This window comes from Panulirus ornatus, chromosome 23 (genome assembly GCF_036320965.1).
Source record: "Panulirus ornatus isolate Po-2019 chromosome 23, ASM3632096v1, whole genome shotgun sequence".
In the NCBI taxonomy this organism is placed as follows: domain Eukaryota; kingdom Metazoa; phylum Arthropoda; class Malacostraca; order Decapoda; family Palinuridae; genus Panulirus; species Panulirus ornatus.
Genome location: NC_092246.1, coordinates 15866607 through 15889610, shown reverse-complemented (window position 1 = coordinate 15889610; position 23004 = coordinate 15866607). Strand labels below are relative to the sequence as shown.

The window sequence follows — 23004 nt, the reverse complement described above, 5'->3', positions numbered from 1 at the left end:
AAATAAAACACCATCACATTTATTGCTACTGGTTACCTAATTACCTTGAATATGACTACCTAATCTGATGGTCTTCATAATTAAGAAGTATGCAGTTATGAGGTATTCTTATTTTCATATTCTAATGCCATACACTGTTCCAACAATCAAATCTAAGTCTCTAATAGAATTATCATACTTGCTGAAGTTTGGCCCTTATGGTCTGTAATGTCTATTTCAAGTTACAGTTAAGTAAGGCAAGAGTCACCAAAATTAACCACACTGTACATCAAGACAAACAACCCCCCTTGCTGAGTGACATGATGACCTGGACACAGGCAACACCCACTGCCAGTTTGGTCTTGGCTGCACAGGTCGTGGCTGCTCTTGTTCACTTGGCTCATACTCATATTCTGATGGTTCCCGAGGGTGTCTTTCATAAGGGAACCATTAGTCAAAATTACTGAGACAAAGATAAAATATAATTCTATAAGTAGCATAACAAACAATTTCTATATAATTACCAGAGAAAAATGCAAATCTTAAAATCATGTATATAATCTGTATAAATTCTGTAACATAAGTCCTTCTATGAAGCACATGTAAAAAATCTAACATCGACCCTGTGGATATTAAAAATGCGAAATATCAAAACATTGTAATTACCACATAGAAAAATGCAAATCTCAAAATCATGTAAAATAATCAGCAAAACTACTGTAACGTAAGTCCCACTATGAAGCACATATAAAAAAATATCTAATAATCCTTTGAATACCAAAAATGCAAAATATCAAAATATGGTAAGACTTATAGAATGGATTAAGTAAATGGGGAAATGTTGAAAGAAAAGGTTAAAGTGGCAAACACATACTTCCATGACTTCCGTGTAATGTGGAAAACAGGCAACAGAAAACAGTCTCCTAAATGACTGGTTGGTTGATTAATAATACTAATGTAATCAGCAACTAAAATAAATACTAAGTTAGTCTGCTCAGAACATGAGGTACTGGTTGCAATAAGAGTATCAAAGGTCACAGCTGCTTATATCAGGAAATAGATTTTGACATTCACTGTGACTTTCACCTCCAAGTCTTTGGAGTGTAAAATTTAGTTACTTCTGTTTTCAAACACTTCCTAAGAAGCGCTGAACAGCAAGACATTCGGGAAAATGTTCCTAAATTAGTTTAGTCATCCTAATGACTGTACCATGGTAGTTAATAACTAGCCCATAACATAAATAAACTGCAGCCAAAGTTTAAAGGCTGGCCAAGCATGATGCTACCCATCTTATGGCATTCATTTCCAGCATCTTTTGTAGATCATATAAGTTTTGAAAACATTATCTAGGAGTAGCTGGAAACAAGTCTTTTTGTGCCACTTACCCTCTAATCCTAAATATGAGTCTCAGAATCCCAGAGCTTATAATCTGAACTTGGCAACAAGCTCAAGATATAATAGGTGTTACAGGTTTAGAAGTCATAAGGAAACACTCTGGGAAATACCAAGAAACACTAATAAAGGAAACAGGAAACACCAATACAGAAAATGAAGGGAAATACAAAATATTACTGTATTCTGTAGATGTCTCAAAATCACTTAGATACTACAAGAAAAATAGCTAGATGCAGTCAGACTATCCACAGAGTCCATTTGTCACCAGAGTCTAAATTACAGATAAGATACTGAATCACACAAATATTTCATATGCTGATACTGTATTACTTGTCAATAATCATTTCTAATGAACAAATCAAGTCATAGATTTCTTGCCTATCAATTTTTTTTAACTATCACGTATGTAGTTAAGAAAAAAAATGCAACCATATAAAAAAGGAATACTGGCAGGGATAGATGTCCAAAGAAATTGTAATGTCTACAGCTAAGGAGTTTGTAGATAAATGATCCCCATTGGACTGCTCAAGGTTTCATGTCACTAACAGGTAAGAGTCCAGTACCACCATATATCTCTATTCATACTTTTATTTTTCACAATACTACTTACTGTGCTCCATCTTCCACAATCTGTCGTAAGGCATCGAGGACATAGAAATGCGCGTAGGTGGTTGATAAAACAAGAGCATCCACTTCATTATAGACTGGTGTTGTGAGGTGTACATTTTGGTAAAGACGCTGACTAAGGCCAGAAACTAGTCTCCGCACTTTTCTACTAAAACATATTATTTGTAGTACTTCTTCAAACCAGTCTGTGATACCACTATTGCTTGGTAGTTGATCCCATACTCTCGGCCAACTGTAAGAGTCACATTCACAGAGTTAAATATTAACAACTTTAGTGTCCAATAAACATTTTTGCAGCTCACATAGGTATCGTTCATGTGACTCATATAACTTAACCTACTTTGAGGGTTATAAATCCACCTTAAAGTATGACAAAAAACGTATTGCCTGTCTCAAAGCATCAAGTGTTTCTTATCTGTTTCATGAATAAGCATGTAATATTAACTATCATAACAGTCCAAGTAAATGGAGCCATCACCTTCCTACAATTTTACAAACTTGAATTCAATCACTCTGTGCCAGTAGAAGTGTCATGCGTCTCCCAACTCATTCAAGGGTCAAGGTAACTTTCAACTATCTTTAGGACATCCCATATCACCCTTTCACTGTGATGAGATAACTGACTAAATTCAATTAAACTACATGAAACCACTCTCTCCTGACAAACAAAAGTTATACTTTCCTGTCTATGTTCTGTACATCATCCATCCCTACAACATTAACAAAAACATCAATTCAACTGACTAAACTGACTGACGCATTCACAGACCCTTCAAGGCCACAATGCAACTATCACAATGAAGACAATGAATACTTACTGCTCATATACCCCACACTTTGCACATACATACACACAAAGCATCACTATACTTTATGATTTCTACACACAAAGCATCACTATACTTTATGATTTACACACACAAAGCATCACTATACTTTATGATTTATACACACAAAGCATCACTATACTTTATGATTTATAGTCCTGCCTGGAGGATGTGGCTGGTTTCCTTAAGGCTGAGGGAGTTTCATTAAGAAAATGGGACTTTTGGGGCAGGAAGAAATAAGTATAATCTTTTTTGCCATAACCTATAAAACTAATGAAACTCCCTTGCAATGGACTCCTGTGATGTAGCAGTTAGCACTCCTGACCATAACGAATTCATGGGCCACCCCGAGTTGAGTGCATAGGTTCGAATCCTGGTTGCAAGTCAGGCCACTGTCAACCCAGCTGTTAATCCACCCCTAGAGGTTGGCCAATAAAATAGATACCTGACCCAAGCTGGGATATATAAATATGTTTACATATGTGTATAACTGTGGATGGGCCATTCTTCTGTTTCCTGGCACTACCTCGCTGATGCAGGAAACAGCGATTATGTATATAAAAAATAATTATATGTATATATGGATATATATATATATATATATATATATATATATATATATATATATATATATATATATATATATATATATATATATAATTTTTTTTTTATATATATATTTTTATATATTATCCCTGGGGATAGGGGAGAAAGAATACTTCTCACGTAATCCCTGCGTGTCGTAGAAGGCGACTAAAAGGGAAGGGAGCTGGGGGCTGGAAATCCTCCCCTCTCTTTTTTTAATTTTCCAAAAGAAGGAACAGAGAAGGGGGCCAGGTGAGGATATTCCCTCAAAGGCTCAGTCCTCTGTTCTTAACGCTACCTCGCTGACGCGGGAAATGGCGAATAGTATGAAAAAAAAAAAAAAAATATATATATATTTTTTTTTTTGCTTTGTCGCTGTCTCCCGCGTTTGTGAGGTAGCGCAAGGAAACAGACGAAAGAAATGGCCCAACCCACCCCCATACACATGTATATACATACGTCCACACACGCAAATATACACACCTACACAGCTTTCCATGGTTTACCCCAGACGCTTCACATGCCCTGATTCAATCCACTGACAGCACGTCAACCTCAGTATACCACATCGATCCAATTCACTCTATTCCTTGCCCTCCTTTCACCTTCCTTCATGTTCAGGCCCCGATCACACAAAATCTTTTTCACTCCATCTTTCCACCTCCAATTTGGTCTCCCACTTCTTGTTCCCTCCACCTCCGACACATATATCCTCTTGGTCAATCTTTCCCCACTCATTCTCTCAATGTACCCAAACCATTTCAAAACACCCTCTTCTGCTCTCTCAACCACGCTCTTTTTATTTCCACACATCTCTCTTACCCTTACGTTACTTACTCGATCAAACAACCTCACACCACACATTGTCCTCAAACATCTCATTTCCAGCACATCCATCCTCCTAGGCACAACTCTATCCATAGCCCACGCCTCGCAACCATACAACATTGTTGGAACCACTATTCCTTCAAACATACCCATTTTTGCTTTCCGAGATAATGCTCTCGACTTCCACACATTCTTCAAGGCTCCCAGAATTTTCGCCCCCTCCCCCACCGTATGATCCACTTCCGCTTCCATGGTTCCATCCGCTGCCAGATCCACTCCCAAATATCTGAAACACTTTATTTCCTCCAGTTTTTGTCCATTCAAACTTACCGCCCAATTGACTTGACCCTCAACCCTACTGTACCTAATAACCTTGCTCTTATTCACATTTACTCTTAACTTTCTTCTTTCACACACTTTACCAAACTCAGTCACCAGCTTCTGCAGTTTCTCACATGAATCAGCCACCAGCGCTGTATCATCAGCGAACAACAAATGACTCACTTTCCAAGCTCTCTCATCCACAACAGACTTCATACTTGCCCCTCTTTCCAAAACTCATGCATTCACCTCCCTAACAACCCCATCCATAAACACATTAAACAACCATGGAGACATCACACACCCCTGCCGCAAACCTACATTCACTGAGAACCAATCACTTTCCTCTCTTCCTACACGTCCACATGCCTTACATCCTCGATAAAAACTTTTCACTGCTTCTAACAACTTGCCTCCCACACCATATATTCTTAATACCTTCCACAGAGCATCTCTATCAACTCTATCATATGCCTTCTCCAGATCCATAAATGCTACATACAAATCCATTTGCTTTTCTAAGTATTTCTCACATACATTCTTCAAAGCAAACACCTGATCCACACATCCTCCACCACTTCTGAAACCACACTGCTCTTCCCCAATCTGATGCTCTGTACATGCCTTCACCCTCTCAATCAATACCCTCCCATATAATTTACCAGGAATACTCAACAAACTTATACCTCTGTAATTTGAACACTAACTATTATCCCCTTTGCCTTTGTACAATGACACTATGCACGCATTCTGCCAATCCTCAGGCACCTCACCATGAGTCATACATACATTAAATAACCTTACCAACCAGTCAACAATACAGTCACCCCCTTTTTTAATAAATTCCACTGCAATACCATCCAAACCTGCTGCCTTGCCGGCTTTCATCTTCCGCAAAGCTTTCACTACCTCTTCTCTGTTTACCAAATCATTTTCCCTAACCCTCTCACTTTGCACACCACCTCGACCAAAACACCCTATATCTGCCACAAACCTTCAAAATACTCACTCCATCTCCTTCTCACATCACCACTACTTGTTATCACCTCCCCATTTGCGCCCTTCACTGAAGTTCCCATTTGCTCCCTTGTCTTACGCACTTTATTTACCTCCTTCCAGAACATCTTTTTATTCTCCCTAAAATTTAATGATACTCTCTCACCCCAACTCTCATTTGCCCTTTTTTTCACCTCTTGCACCTTTCTCTTGACCTCCTGTCTCTTTCTTTTATACATCTCCCACTCATTTGCATTTTTTCCCTGCAAAAATCGTCCAAATGCCTCTCTCTTCTCTTTCACTAATACTCTTACTTCTTCATCCCACCACTCACTACCCTTTCTAATCAACCCACCTCCCACTCTTCTCATGCCACAAGCATCTTTTGCGCAATCCATCACTGATTCCCAAAATACATCCCATTCCTCCCCCACTCCCCTTGCTTCCATTGTTCTCACCTTTTTCCATTCTGTACTCAGTCTCTCCTGGTACTTCCTCACACAGGTCTCCTTCTCAAGCTCACTTACTCTCACCACCCTCTTCACCCCAACATTCACTCTTCTTTTCTGAAAACCCATACAAATCTTCACCTTCGCCTCCACAAGATAATGATCAGACATCCCTCCAGTTGCACCTCTCAGCACATTAACATCCAAAAGTCTCTCTTTCGCACGCCTGTCAATTAACACGTAATCCAATAATGCTCTCTGGCCATCTCTCCTACTTACATAAGTACACTTATGTATATCTCGCTTTTTAAACCAGGTATTCCCAATCATCAGTCCTTTTTCAGCACATAAATCTACAAGCTCTTCACCATTTCCATTTACAACACTGAACACCCCATGTATACCAATTATTCCCTCAACTGCCACATTACTCACCTTTGCATTCAAATCACCCATCACTATAACCCGGTCTCGTGCATCAAAACCACTAACACACTCATTCAGCTGCTCCCAAAACACTTGCCTCTCTTGATCTTTCTTCTCATGCCCAGGTGCATATGCACCAATAATCACCCACCTCTCTCCATCAACTTTCAGTTTTACCCATATTAATCGAGAATTTACTTTCTTACACTCTATCACATACTCCCACAACTCCTGTTTCAGGAGTATTGCACCTCCTTCCCTTGCTCTTGTCCTCTCACTAACCCCTGACTTTACTCCCCAGACATTCCCAAACCACTCTTCCCCTATATATATATATATATATATATATATATATATATATATATATATATATATATACCACTATATATATATATATATATACCACTACCTTTTTTTTTTTTCTTTTTGCCGCTGTCTCCCGCGTTTGCGAGGTAGCGCAAGGAAACAGACGAAAGAAATGGCCCAACCCACCCCCATACACATGTATATACATACGTCCACACATGCAAATATACATACCTACACAGCTTTCCATGGTTTACCCCAGACGCTTCACATGCCTTGATTCAATCCACTGACAGCACGTCAACCCCGATATACCACATCGATCCAATTCACTTTATTCCTTGCCCTCCTTTCACCCTCCTGCATGTTCAGGCCCCGATCACACAAAATCTTTTTCACTCCATCTTTCCACCTCCAATTTGGTCTCCCTCTTCTCCTCGTTCCCTCCACCTCCGACACATATATCCTCTTGGTCAATCTTTCCTCACTCATTCTCTCCATGTGCCCAAACCATTTCAAAACACCCTCTTCTGCTCTCTCAACCACGCTCTTTTTATTTCCACACATCTCTCTTACCCTTACATTACTTTCTCGATCAAACCACCTCACACCACAAATTGTCCTCAAACATCTCATTTCCAGCACATCCATCCTCCTGCGCACAACTCTATCCATAGCCCACGCCTCGCAACCATACAACATTGTTGGAACCACTATTCCTTCAAACATACCCATTTTTGCTTTCTGAGATAATGTTCTCGACTTCCACACATTCTTCAAGGCTCCCAGAATTTTCGCCCCCTCCCCCACCCTATGATCCACTTCCGCTTCCATGGTTCCATCCGCTGCCAGATCCACTCCCAGATATCTAAAACACTTCACTTCCTCCACTACTTATATGTATATATATATATATATATATATATATATATCTATTTTTTTTTTTTTTTTATTATACTTTGTCGCTGTCTCCCGCGTTTGCGAGGTAGCGCAAGGAAACAGACGAAAGAAATGGCCCAACCCCCCCCCATACACATGTATATACATACGTCCACACACGCAAATATACATACCTACACAGCTTTCCATGGTTTACCCCAGACGCTTCACATGCCCTGCTTCAATCCACTGACAGCACGTCAACCCCGGTATACCACATCGCTCCAATTCACTCTATTCCTTGCCCTCCTTTCACCCTCATGCATGCTCAGGCCCCGATTACACAAAATCTTTTTCACTCCATCTTTCCACCTCCAATTTGGTCTCCCTCTTCTCCTTGTTCCCTCCACCTCCGACACATATATCCTCTTGGTCAATCTTTCCTCACTCATCCTCTCCATGTGCCCAAACCACTTCAAAACACCCTCTTCTGCTCTCTCAACCACGCTCTTTTTATTTCCACACATCTCTCTTACCCTTACGTTACTCACTCGATCAAACCACCTCACACCACACATTGTCCTCAAACATCTCATTTCCAGCACACCCATCCTCCTGCGCACAACTCTATCCATAGCCCACGCCTCGCAACCATACAACATTGTTGGAACCACTATTCCTTCAAACATACCCATTTTTGCTTTCCGAGATAATGTTCTCGACTTCCACACATTCTTCAAGGCCCCCAGGATTTTTGCCCCCTCCCCCACCCTATGATCCACTTCCGCTTCCATGGTTCCATCCGCTGCCAGATCCACTCCCAGATATCTAAAACATATATATATATATCCTTCACCTCCATAAGATAAGATAATGATCAGACACCCCTCCAGTTGCACCTCTCAGCACATTAACATCCAAAAGTCTCTCTTTCGTGTGCCTATCAATTAACATGTAATCCAATAACGCTCCCTGGCCATCTCTCCTACTTACATACGTATACTTATGTATATCTCTCTTTTTAAACCAGGTATTCCCAATCACCAGTCCTTTTTCAGCACATAAATCTACAAACTCTTCACCATTTCCATTTACAACACTGAACACCCCATGTATAGCAATTATTCCCTCTACTGCCACATTACTCACCTCTGCATTCAAATCACCCATCACTATAACCCGGTCTCGTGCATCAAAACCACTAACACACTCATTCAGCTGCTCCCAAAACACTTGCCTCTCATGATCTTTCTTCTCATGCCCAGGTGCATATGCACCAATAATCACCCATCTCTCTCCATCAACTTTCAGTTTTACCCATATTAATCTAGAATTTACTTTCTTACACTATCACATACTCCCACCACTCCTGTTTCAGGAGTAGTGCTACTCCTTCCCTTGCTCTTGTCCTCTCACTAACCCCTGACTTTACTCCCAAGACATTCCCAAACCACTATTCCCCTTTACCCTTGAGCTTTGTTGCACTCAAGAGCCAAAATATCCAGGTTCCTTTCCTCAAACATACTACCTATCTATCCTTTTTTCTCATCTTGGTTACATCCACACACATTTAGACACCCCAATCTGAGCCTTCGAGGAGGATGAGCACTCCCCACGTGACTCCTTCTTCTGTTTCCCCTTTTAGAATGTTAAAATACAAGGAGGGGAGGGTTTCTAGCCCCCTGCTCCCGTCCCCTTTAGTCGCCTTCTACGACATGTGAGGAATGCATGGGAAGTATTCTTTCTCCCCTATCCCCAGGGATACACATGTATATACATACACGTCCACACACGCAAGTATACATAGCTATACATCTCAATGTATACATATATATACACACAGACATATACATATATACACATGTACATAATTCATAGTCTGCCTTTATTCATTCCCAACGCCACCTCGCCACACATGGAATAACAACCCCCTCCCCCCTCAAGTGTGCGAGGTAGCGCTAGGAAAAGGCAACAAAAGCCCCATTCGTTCACACTCAGTTTCTAGCTGTCATGTAATAATGCACCGAAACCACAGCTCCCTTTCCACATCCAGGCCCCACAGAACTTTCCATGGTTTACTCCAGACGCTTCACATACCCAGGTTCAATCCATTGACAGCACGTCGACCACGGTATATCACATCATTCTAATTCACTCTATTCCTTGCACGCCTTTCACCCTCCTGCATGCTCAAGCCCCAATCACTTTGCACACCACCTCGACCAAAACACCCTATATCTGCCACTCTATCATCAAACACTTTCAACAAACATTCAAAATATTCACTCCTCCTTCTAACATCAACACTACTTGTCATTACCTCCCCATTCTCCCCCTTCACCGATGTTCCTATTTGCTCTCTTGTCTTATGCACTTTATATACCTCTTTCCAAAACATCTTTAATGATATTCTCGCACCCCAACCCTCATTTGCCCTCTTTTTCACCTCTTGCACGTTTCTCTTGACCTCCTGCCTCATTCTTTTATACATCTCCCACTTATTTGCACTATTTCCCTGCAAAAATCAACAAAATGCCTCTCTCTTCTCCTTCACTAATAATCTTCCTTCTGCATCCCACCACTCACTACCCTTTCTAACCTGCCCACCTCTCACCTTTCTATATCCCTGGGGATATGGGAGAAAGAATACTTCCCACGTATACCCTGCGTGTCGTAGAAGGTGACTAAAAGGGGAAGGAGCAGGTGGCTGGAAATCCTCCCCTATCGTTTTTTTTTTTTGTTTTAATTTTCCAAAAGAAGGAACAGAGAAGGGGGCCAGCTGAGGATATACCCTCTAAGGCCCAGTCCTCTGTTCTTAACGCTACCTCGCTAACACGGGAAATGGCAAATAGTATGAAAGATATCTATCTATATAAAAATATATATATATATATATATATATATATATATATATATATATATATATATATATATATATATTAATGGGAGGGCCTTGATTAGGACCTCAGCTGCCCGTGCCATCTCAGTCAACATTGAAAAAAATCCAGCTATATTCTAACGTTTAACGTTTAAGTCAAAATATACCAATCACATTCATGAATGAACACCATGCAAATGCAGCCGTCAACAAAACACACGACTGATGGATCAGCCATGAGAATCCCTAACAGCTGACCAATAAATAAGCTTAGCTTCCATAAATTTTTGAGCGTTCTCTCTAAATCTGCAGTATCAATAATTACCTTACCCACAGGCTTTCCTGAAGTACATGGGCCTTCATATTATCATCTTACTTAATACTACACAAAAATTCTTTGCTCCAACTCTTGCTCTGCAACTGTTATAGAAGTTTCTAAACACACCATGCATATCAGAACAAAATCACTTGATATCTAGATTTTACAGTGATACAAAGCTCAATATGACTTCCAACTATTACAATTATTGAACAAATAATCAATAACGTTCTTCCATGTAAAAAGAAAACTAAAATATCTTAAACTGGCAATGACATTGCGATTGGCTACATTACCTTCAATCAAACATCAACAAACATATATTGACAATTCTATACTTGAAATAACCACATTTTTTTTTTCTTTTAAGATTTACGGACACTTAAATAGAAGACTCTAACCCAACTCCGCTAAGGGCAGTTGGTGACGAAAGTGGTAAAGCGTAAAAGCCCAACCCAACCATATCAAGTGGCACAAGAGACTAGAGACACCTACTGCTGTCTCAGCTTCAAACGCCATAGATTCTGTGTAAGCACGACATTCCTCAGTCTCCAGCAAGTCGCTGACACTCTGCACAAGTCCTGGACGTTGAGGGAATGACAGGCCAGGATCTTGAGCAGGACTTCGTCAGGCAGGTCGCCGATGCCGCAGCAGCCACCCAGGGCCTCCATGATGTAAACAAACGTCACCTGAGGAGAACCACCGCCGAGGACAACATGGTCTAACCATCACACCTCTGAGATTGACACAATACATAAATCAACTTAATGTCACAATATCTTATTAATATGAAATATATACAGTGTTTTCAGAATGTCGGGTGAATTTTTAAGACCCGCCAACTGGATCGTCGGAATGTTACTTTTTAAATGCCACAAACTAATTGTGGCCTAATGGCGCAGCAATTTGCCTGGCATATTTCTATGGCTTGATTTTGTGAGATTTGTGAAACACTGGAAGCTAATGGTCATTCAGCAATTATTCTCACTATCGAATAGCTAATATGATGATATTCATGTCACTAAGAGTAAAAGAAAATAGAAATCATCAACCCTTCCTGTGTAAATTAGATTGCTTTGATATAAATTTCTGAAAAAAAGAAAAAAAGTTTTATTTGCCGAAACACCTAGAGGGCAAAGTCGATTGTTGAGGCCTATCGAGTGCAAGAGGACATATATGGCCCTTGCAAAGTTTATAAATATGAGGCTTAAATATATGCATTCACTTGGCACACCCTTAAGTTAAAGATGTGTGTGAATGACCTGATATTATATTCAGAATTTCATCCTCTACATGAAAATATGGACGGAGTGGAACTGAGGTAAAGATTAATTTTTATCAGGCGGTAGGTTCTTCGTACCTAGTAGTCCCATTAAAGTTCCCTATATCTCACATTTCAGCCCATACTTCAGGACCAAAGGCTATATCAGAGAAAAATCCACAAAACCCTTAAACTATCTACTCATCGTTTTGTTACCTTGATTAGCATCATGTCAATTTATTCAACATGCTCTTGTTTGCGTTTATTAAATATACTTGTTTATAATGCTGTATTTTCCAGCTTACTAACCTCAATGCTTCTTGTTCCTCAGCAAATCCAAAAATACCCTACTCAGTATGGATAAACCGTATGGGTTGATAAGTTGAAATAAATGGGTGCCTTGGTCAATATAATCATTCAAGACTTTGTCGAGTCGACCAGATTTATTTAGACTACGGGGAAAGTGGGTATATTTAAGTAACATCACGAGGCTGCAGGGACCTTACTGACAGGCTTTTAATAAACTCAACAGTCGTATCAATCGTTCTACATTAAACAAATAACTATCTTCAAAAACCATGGACATCCGGTTTAAAACTTTCGCTATAGGGAAAATCATAAATTTTTGCTTAAATTATAACTACGTCACTTAGGTTCTTAGTTCATCATGTAAAGATCAGGTGCAAAGACCTATAGTATCAGTACATTATTCTTTACTCTTGTATTTGACTCAATATGTTATAGGGACAAAGGTGAAAAAACAAAAACTTCAGCAACTATTGCAAAGGCGGCTCAGGAAATTTGGAAGATCAGTGAAATAACCAGGATGGTTGAATTCACCATGAAATTCAGCAAAGAACATCTAGTGACCGGTTGCACAAGAGGTTCAACTTCCCATGTTTATTAATAAGTGACATCCCATTCCGAGTGAAACATAGGTGAATTTCGTTGAAAAAAATAATCTTTCATATCATATATACTAAGAAAACAATTCCACTTACCATAGAATCCCTGAAATCTCAGACAAAATCGTAGTGCATAAAGAACAGAAGGACACCAATTTTGGATATTCATGATATTGTAGTCATACTAAGAATAAGTGCTTTATATGTGATTATCCTTAATAAATGTACAGCACATTATGTGCCTTTTACTTCAATTAAATCATATAGAGGCACAAATGGTCACCAGAACAATGCGGAAAAGATAGGAACAGAATTGTGCATATATGTAAGAATTGCCAAATCCATGCCTGGCACGGGACCTTGCCAGTGACGGCCGCAGTCTGTTGTGCCATTACTGGCACAGGTTGTCTCTGAGTGTATATGGCCTTATTTTCGTATGTGTGTGTGTGTGTGTGTGTGTGTGTGTGTGTGTGTGTGTGTGTGAAAGACATGGTTAGTTGGTTATCTAGGTTCAGCGTTAAAACTATCGACTGACAGGCTGTCAATTTCAAGTTAGGAACGTCAATCGAAAATCTCGAACAACTTCATCAGGTTGTCAGAGATAAACCACACACAATGCCCTCAGGCAGAGGTCTGTTGGTTATGTAGGTATCAAGGCCTATCGATTACCAGTATCCCAGGGGAAGGCACACAAGCTCCTGTGACACGCATGTGCGTTCAATAAATTGCACGTGTGCATGCGCGTGGGCTAAAATAAAGAAGTAAAACAAAGAATATATAGATTACCATCGAGACAGTGGGACACTGACCTCAAAAGCATGTTTATCCCACAAAAGGTCGGGAAGTCTTGGCACTTTACCGATATAAAGCACAGCCTCAAAACGAGCAGGTATAAACGTAGCCAGGTATACTAACATTAGTCAGGCAGCAAATATTTTCCGAAGGTCATTTTGTGCATAAGCCAATTGCCATTAATCTACACAACAATATTTCTACCACATTGTCCGCCAAAGACAATGCACTGCAGGAATTTCATTTTAATTCATTACTTTGTCGCTGTCTCCCGCGTCAGCGAGGTAGCGCAAGAATGAATGGCCCAACCCATCCACATACACATGTATATACATACACTTCCACACACGCACATATACATACCTATACATTTCAACGTACACAATATATATATATATATATATATATATATATATATATATATATATATATATATATATATATATATATATATATACCGACATATACATATATACACATGTACATAAGTCACACTTGCTGCCTTCATTCATTTCGTCGCCACCCCGCCGCACATGAAATGACACTCCCCTCCACCCGCACGCGCGGAAGGTATTGCTAGGAAAAGACAACAAAGGACACATTCGTTCACACTCAGTCTCTAGCTGTCATGTATAATGCACCGAAACCACAGCTCCATTTCCACATCCAGGCCCCACAAAACGTTCCATGGTTTACCCAAGGCGCTTCACATGCCCTGGTTCAATCAATAGGTCACAGCGGTGGGCGTGATCTGAAATTTGCTGATAACCACGAGGAAAATGAAACACGACAAGTTCCCAAGTGCACTTTCGTGTAATGATCAGACGACAGGAGAGATACAAGAATGAGACAGACGACGTAGAAGACAGGTGATGTACAAGGAAGACGCCGAGAAGATGCCAATGGCAAGCAAGCGTTACCGGATGGTAGTGTTCGGGTCTGGCATCATGCCTATCATAAAATTTCTATAATGTGTACAGGAAAGGAAACTTTAAAAATTTTACCTACGACAAAGCTATCCAGTTAGCATAGACCTATTCTTTGTGTATGAATAATAAGAGATTCTATATTTCTCGTGGTAAAGGAGTTAGTTAATAATACGGTTACTCCAGTCAATACAATTGTCATGATTTTTAACATGATTAAACAAAGCATTTGATCTCTGTCCTGTTCTTACACTATATTTATGTTGCTTAAGTCTAACATAAAGATCCTTGCCAGTCTGCCCAACATAAAACATATCACAGCTTTTACAAAGGTTTCTGTAAACGCAGCCCGCAAAATTTTGTTTTTGATTAATATATCCTTTATAGTATAGTAGCTGAAGATTACATTCATATCAAAGGATTTAAGCAACATGGGAAATGCAAAATTATCATTAAAATGGAGAATGAAAGATTCTTGGTATCAAGAGGAGGTTTTGGATTTAAATCTCTAAAATGATTTCTTTGCCAACTTAATGGAATTATCAATGAAAGATCTATGATCCTGTAACTTGGAGCCAACAGATTATATCAAACTCATCATCAATATATTCCGGATTGCATCGATAGGAATGATAGTTTCACTGTCATTGAGCTGAGTAATAATGAATATAAGAACAGACATTGGTGTGTTTTCTGTATATGCTAAAAAAAAAAAAAATGTTTATATCTCAATGGACCATGCAATCTAAAAATTTTAACATCCAATTATTTTCCACTTCCACAGTAAATTTGATGGAAGTGCTAAATTGTTAAGGGAGATATGTTTGTAAATTTTCGTTTGTTGACCAAACATAATCATCTACATAACTAAACTTAATTGCCTTAGAATGTAAGATATCCCTTCGTAATTTTGTTTCAAAGAATCCCATGTAAAAACTACTTTAACACTGGTGAAAGAGGGTTACCCATCGCCATACCAAATTTCTAAGCATAGTATTCTCCATTAAGTTGAAATACATACTCTTTTATACACAATCTTATCAATTCAATAAACACAGAATCTGAGAGAAGTAAATCAAGATTATCCCCATGACATCAACCAAATATCCTAGGTGGTCATAAACTGGAACTTTTGTGAACAAGGTCATATTGGTTTCACACATTTTTGTTCTGTTTGTACCCAACCTTCTGTATAACGTTTGGGTTTTAACAGCCATATAAAGGGTCGAAGAAAGATTGAACAAACCATGCTTTGTATATGATAGTCAGTATAATTGATACTTTTACAGGTTTCGTCCCATGAACATATTTTAGTGAGCGATATGTATAACAGTGGTACTTAATTCGATTCGGACAATTTTGACCCTAATTTTTCTGGCAAATCATTCGTTTTTTAAATATTTCTCCTCTTCATAGCCTTTTTACATCTTTCGGCCTCGATAGATAGATATGATCTTGTATAGGCAATTGATATTTATTTCTTACCTCGCACATACCATAGGAAAACAACACGTGGCTCATCTAAAATTCAGTGGGCGTAAACTGTAAAATTACCGAATATGATACAATTAGTTATAGGCTCTTTGATTAAGCAAGTTCCCATAGCGTTTGCCTGCTCTCGTATCCACATATCAAAATTGGGTTATCTAATTTTCCAGCCGCACCAGTAATACGTTATTAATACATAGCGGGTGTTATCAATGTATTGTACCATATTCATCTTGCCTTCAATAAACGTTTGTGGGGCGCCGTTGGCATTGTCCTCCAAAGTGAAGGGAGGGTTGAAAGGAAACAGAGAGAGGGCGAGTTCAAATAAAACTAGCAGTAAATATGGTAAATATTATGTATATAGTATTTTTTTGTATTTCATCATATCAATTTATGGCAAAAATCTCTATCTAAAATGCCGAAATTCAGAAAAATATTTTACGCTCGCGACTCTATGTGTTTACATTCTTGTGGCAGGGAGTGTCAGCTGATGGCTTGATGTCCGCTTGTATATGTTGTTATAAACAAGTTGCTGTCACTCTCAGGCCAACATGGGTCAGACATCATCGACTGGGGTGAAGGCGCATATGGAAACAGCGCGGAAAACTGGTGCATTAGTTTTATCGAACAGAAAACTGACTGAGGTAGGAGGATAACAGGAAAAGGAGAAACATTGCTCTCACTTTCAGTTTTTAATGAAAACTTAATAAATGCTGCTACAGGTTATATTTTCTTAGGGTGAACGATATATCTCGTGGTAGAGTGAATATGTCTAGTTCATCCAGTGACAAAATATTGACTTCAGTATACGACAAAGTTCAGATTCACTCTATCCTGTGCACACCTTTCACTCATTCCTATATCTCCAATTTGGTCTCCTATATCCATGTCGTCTTCACTTCTGACAAATACATCCTCTTTGTCAACATCTCAGTCATTCTCTCCATCTGTCCAAACCATTTCAGCACAATCTCTTCGGCACTCTCAACCACACTTTTATTACCACAACTCTCATCCTTTTATTATTCACTTAATCAAACCAACTCACACATATTCTCAAACATTTCCAACACATCCGCCCTCCTTTGCAACATTATTATTACTCTTATTTTTAGTATTACTGCTGCTGCTGTTAATACAACCACTAATACTGCTGGTACTAGTACAGCTACTGTTAATGGTATTATGGTTTTTATTATCATTCTTATTGCTATGTTTTTTCATTATTTATATTGTCATACAGCTTAGTAATGAGTTGCATAGTATCATACAGGCATTTTTCACTATAAGCGAGGGATACTATCATAGAAAACATTGTTTAAAGGGAAATTCTTCAAAGTGAAGGTAAGATTCTTCAGTAAAAGATGGTAAGGGTATGTTCCAGCCTGCCTTCCCTCTGTAGGGTGCACTACACACACACTAGCCAAGCCTTTTGAAAAAATATTGTAAGTACTTGTTTGTAAGTACTACTCAGAACCAGTATTTCCAGTAGTGGACTTTCTGGAAGAATGAAACATTGAAAAGTGTATATCTTAGGCATGTAAATTTCCTCAGAATAATTTCAGCAAATAGTACTCATTTGAAGCTTTGTTGAATGTGTTTGATGATAGAGTGGCAGATATAGGGTGTCTTGGTCAAGGTGGTGTGCAAAGTGAGAGGGTTGGGGAAAATGATTTGGTAAACAGAGAAGAGGTAGTAAAAGCTTTGTGGAAGATGAAAGCCGGCAAGGCAGCAGGTTTGGATGGTATTGCAGTGGAATTTATTAAAAAAGGGGGTGACTGTATTGTTGACTGGTTGGTAAGGTTATTTAATGTATGTATGACTCATGGTGAGGTGCCTGAGGATTGGCGGAATGCGTGCATAGTGCCATTGTACAAAGGCAAAGGGGATAAGAGTGAGTGCTCAAATTACAGAGGTATAAGTTTGTTGAGTATTCCTGGTAAATTATATGGGAGGGTATTGATTGAGAGGGTGAAGGCATGTACAGAGCATCAGATTGGGGAAGAGCAGTGTGGTTTCAGAAGTGGTAGAGGATGTGTGGATCAGGTGTTTGCTTTGAAGAATGTATGTGAGAAATACTTAGAAAAGCAAATGGATTTGTATGTAGCATTTATGGATCTGGAGAAGGCATATGATAGAGTTGATAGAGATGCTCTGTGGAAGGTATTAAGAATATATGGTGTGGGTGGCAAGTTGTTAGAAGCAGTGAAAAGTTTTTATCGAGGATGTAAGGCATGTGTACGTGTAGGAAGAGAGGAAAGTGATTGGTTCTCAGTGAATGTAGGTTTGCGGCAGGGTTGTGTGATGTCTCCATGGTTGTTTAATTTGTTTATGGATGGGGTTGTTAGGGAGGTGAATGCAAGAGTTCTGGAAAGAGGGGCAAAAATGAAGTCTGTTGTGGATGAGAGAGCTTGGGAAGTGAATTAGTTGTTGTTCGCTGATGATACAGCGCCGGTGGCTGATTCATGTGAGAAACTGCAGAAGCTGGTGACTGAGTTTGGTAAAGTGTGTGAAAGAAGAAAGTTAAGAGTAAATGTGAATAAGAGCAAGGTTATTAGGTACAGTAGGGTTGAGGGTCAAGTCAATTGGGAGGTAAGTTTGAGTGGAGAAAAACTGGAGGAAGTAAAGTGTTTTAGATATCTGGGAGTGGATCTGGCAGCAGATGGAACCATGGAAGCGGAAGTGAATCATAGGTTGGGGGAGGGGGCGAATATCCTGGGAGCCTTGAAGAATGTGTGGAAGTCGAGAACGTTATCTCGGAAAGCAAAAATGGGTATGTTTGAAGGAATAGTGGTTCCTACAATGTTGTATGGTTGCGAGGCGTGGGCTATGGATAGAGTTGTGCGCAGGAGGGTGGATGTGCTGGAAATGAGATGTTTGAGGACAATGTGTGGTGTGAGGTGGTTTGATCGAGTAAGTAACGTAAGGGTAAGAGAGATGTGTGGAAATAAAAAGAGCGTGGTTGCGAGAGCAGAAGAGGGTATTTTGAAATGGTTTGGGCACATGGAGAGAATGAGTGAAGAAAGATTGACCAAGAGGATATATGTGTCGGATATATGTGGAGGGAACGAGGAGAAGTGGGAAACCAAATTGGAGGTGGAAAGATGGAGTGAAAAAGATTTTGAGTGATCGGGGCCTGAACATGCAGGAGGGTGAAAGGCGGGCAAGGAATAGAGTGAATTGGATCGATGTGGTATACCGGGGTTGACGGGCTGTCAGTGGATTGAATCAGGGCATGTGAAGAGTCTGGTGTAAACCATGGAAAGCTGTGTGGGGCCTGGATGTGGAAAGGGAGCTGTGGTTTCGGGCATTATTGCATGACAGCTAGAGACTGAGTGTGAACGAATGAGGCCTTTGTTGTTTTTTCCTAGCGCTACCCCGCACACATGAGGGGGGAGGGGGATGGTATTCCATGTGTGGCGAGGTGGCGATGGGAATGAATAAAGGCAGACAGTGTGAATTGTGTGCATGGGTATATATGTATGTGTCTGTGTGTGTAATATATATGTGTACATTGAGATGTATAGGTATGTATATTTGCGTGTGTGGACGTGTGTGTATATACATGTGTATGGGGGTGGGTTGGGCCATTTCTTTCGTCTGTTTCCTTGCGCTACCTCGCAAACTCAGGAGACAGCGAGAAAGCAAAATAAATAAATAAATATAGTACTCATTAATACTGTTAGTAGTTTTTAGCAAGAGAAGTGGATGCTATAAGGTGATTGTTAACTTCTGGTTGGTGTGAGGAGCTTAGCATTGTTACAATGATTTTTGTTATTTTCAAAGCCAGCTTTAGTAATGATTAGTTTGTAATTTTTCCCTCAAGAATATAACTTATGTCGCGATACTATTATATTTTGTATTTCTCTTCACTTCCGCCCTTTTATGGGAGACTGTATTATTGTATTGTTTCATTGCTAGTTCACTGTGGCAGTTTTTCATTGCTATGAAGGTGATTATCCCTGTTAAAGGCAACTTACTTTAGTTATATTTTGTAATTTTATCTTCAAAACATATATTTGTGCTAATGTTAATTTTTTGACCCATGGTTTGACACAGCGGCTGGGGAGAGCTCGAGGCTGCACCCCATGCGGGGAGAAGTGGGCTCCTTTTGGGCAGGAGGTCAGTCATTAAGTTAAATTTATGTAAGTAGATGTCATCTGAGGGATTGTAGCAGCGTCTCACTGCTATAGCTGACTGCTTTCCTATTGTCATCTTCCAGCACGAAACTTATATAGACAGGTCTCGCTTAATGGTATCCACTCACTGAGATTTGAGTTTACTGAGCTCTATGTTTAAGGGTACAAGATCACACCAAATGGACCCCCTTATGATTTTACAAGCAACAGTCCTTAGTGACATCCCACTTAAGGCAGGATGTAAAACCAGAGGATATGAGTAAACCAGCAAGGCAAGCTAGTGCACTTGTAGACATATACACTTAAGTGAAATTAGTAGGAGGCCCACCTAGCTAGTGAGCGTAGAGATCATGGCTGTTATTGCTTTTGCTGGCTCATTTTCCTCAAATCTCAACTACTGCAAGTAAAACTCTTTGTTCATACTGCACGTTTAGGTAAAAATGGGTGATAAACACAAAGAGACAAACAAAAAATCAGGCAGACAAACAGACAGGTAATCAGACAGACGCTGCTTTCAGTGAACATATCCAGTATACGCATATGCCTTATAATTGTTGATGGAAGTAGTAAGAACATAATCATTATTGAACCTAATAAGAAAGCAAAAGTTTGAATAATGAACAGTTGACTAAAAAAGAAAGTGTTAAATTTGATGAAAACTGATTCACCCTACAGGAGGCAATAACACAGGTTAAACCTTGATTTGGCCAGCATGAGGCAATAACACTGGTTAAGCCTTGACCCAGCCATCATGAGGTAATAACATAGGTTAAACCTAGCACTAGCACCTTTACATATATGGAGTGATTTTGGAACATTAGAAAAAGAAAGAAAAAAAAAAGACATGACTGAAGACAGCACAAGATGAACCTTGAATAGACAACTACACCAAAGGAATGACTGTCAAGAAAAAATACATTATACGACAAATAAGATGTGTGATGAGTAGAGGACTGGTGGTCAATTGAAACAGCATTAAAATAAACTTTGAGCAAAACCAGTTTGTCTGCTTGAGGACAGCAGCATTGTACTCAGGTCATCATCTTATTTGTGGTAGAGACTGGACAATAAAGCAGAGGGCACCTTCCCACCTATTATTATCTCTAGTACAAAAGCCAGCAAGAATAACTTAAATGGGAACACCATGAAGCATTAAGAGAACATACTGCCATGGAAATTTTGTTGGCCAGTGTGAACAGGAAAAGTTCCCTACTCTGGCTTTAGTGTGCTTCTCTGGGGAAAGGGCTCAAATTTGATGTGCAAAAAAGAAATCTTTGAATCTTTAAAATGTAAATTAGAATACATTTTTCCTTCTTGAAACAGGCCTGTTTAATAACAGACGTTGTTGAAGTATTTGTCTAGCAGTGATTTAGAAGTATTGAAGGTCTTGACACTTGCAACGTCTGGAGGCAATCTATTCCAGTGTTCTACAACTTCACAGGAGAAAACTTTGCACGTTTCCATTATTTTATCATATTCAACTTTTATGGAGGTTGAATTCTTGTTCTGCTGAGAAGTAAGTTTTCAGTTCTTTCATTATTTTGTGCTGGGTAGCAAGGGTAATTTCCTCCTAAAGCTGTTCTTTCCTCATTTTTTTTATTTGGTGTAAAAAAAAACATTGTTCTTGGTTATTAGCTTGGCCTCAAAAGTTGGTTTACTTGGAATATATCTTGTTCATATTCAGATATGCCTAATGGTGTCCTTAGTATGTGATGAACCCATAATTTTTAGCAACACCATTCTTCTAGTGATGATATGCGTATTTCTCAGTAGTGGAATCTATGCCCATCCTAGAGGATTCATTTGCCTTTGTTAAGTCCATTTTTTTTTTTCAAATTTGAATATCCAGTGTACCTTGTAAGATCTACCTTGAGCAGCCAAATCATATTGCTGTTGCATAGGAATTGTATACTTTGGGCTTTCTTTTATTGGAATCTATTTGTGTATAGCAAAATGGCAAGGTTTTCTGGCACATCAGATGGCATATAGAATAATTTGAATTTATCTGTTAAAGGTGGTTTCACATTAAGTACATGTTTTTCTGTATGTCTAGCATTTGTTCTCTATCATTTATATTCTGGTTCATTTATTTTCTTTTCCCCATTCTTATTATAAGTCTCTCCGTCTCTTAATGACCTCTGAAGTACTTAGGGGGCAAGTTCCTTCTTTACCGATACCAGACTTTGGAAGGTGGTGGTTTTTGTATTTCTGTAACCCACTGGTGTATTGTCCTATGTATTTCATGGCCATTGATCTCCTCTGAAATATAATCGAATATCTTGAACTTTTGGTATTTCAGGAATGTCAGGTATAGGACTGCTATGTATGTTTTCAGATGTTATAAGATGTCTTAACTTTTGTAATGTTGAACAACTTACTGTTCCATCTGATCACAGTTGTATCATGTTGGCGTTTGGGGCGAGGGATGGCTTGGCTGCCCCTGTCTCACTATGTACTGTACTATATACTGGTAGCTTTCTTTTATAATGATTTTTCTTTAGCTTTTCCTTTTGTTATATATTCTATCTAGTTCCTTCACTGCTCTCTTGGACCCTATAACAGAAGAAAAATTCACCTTATCCTTTCCACCCTGACCTGTTTAGTTTTTTTGTTCAATAGGTTCCAGGGTTTGGAGATGTTTTATTTTCTTATTATCAGACTGGCACAGTGAATTTACT

General features: G+C 39.2%; 2 protein-coding genes across 5 annotated transcripts in view; one reads left to right on the top strand and one right to left on the bottom strand.

Moving 5' to 3' along the window:
* LOC139756821 (F-box only protein 21-like) overlaps window positions 1-23004 on the bottom strand; it is a 150379-nt gene that overhangs the window by 62142 nt on the left and 65233 nt on the right. The window contains exons 1-4 of one of the 4 annotated variants that reach the window (XM_071676640.1): window positions 11678-11727; window positions 11311-11504; window positions 1985-2233; window positions 289-412 (exon numbers count right to left, since the gene is read on the bottom strand). In XM_071676640.1, coding sequence (XP_071532741.1) covers window positions 289-412; window positions 1985-2233; window positions 11311-11486 — 549 coding nt within the window. In that variant the 5' untranslated portion in view covers window positions 11487-11504; window positions 11678-11727. Of the gene's footprint in view, window positions 1-288; window positions 413-1984; window positions 2234-11310; window positions 11591-11677; window positions 11728-23004 lie in introns of those variants that run through there. The other 3 variants (XM_071676639.1, XM_071676641.1, XM_071676642.1) reach the window with 3 other exon arrangements.
* LOC139756820 (leucine-rich repeat-containing protein 57-like) overlaps window positions 16652-23004 on the top strand; it is a 46815-nt gene continuing 40462 nt past the window's right edge. The window contains exon 1 of the mRNA XM_071676637.1: window positions 16652-16831. Coding sequence (XP_071532738.1) covers window positions 16739-16831 — 93 coding nt within the window. The 5' untranslated portion in view covers window positions 16652-16738. The remainder of the gene's footprint in view (window positions 16832-23004) is intronic.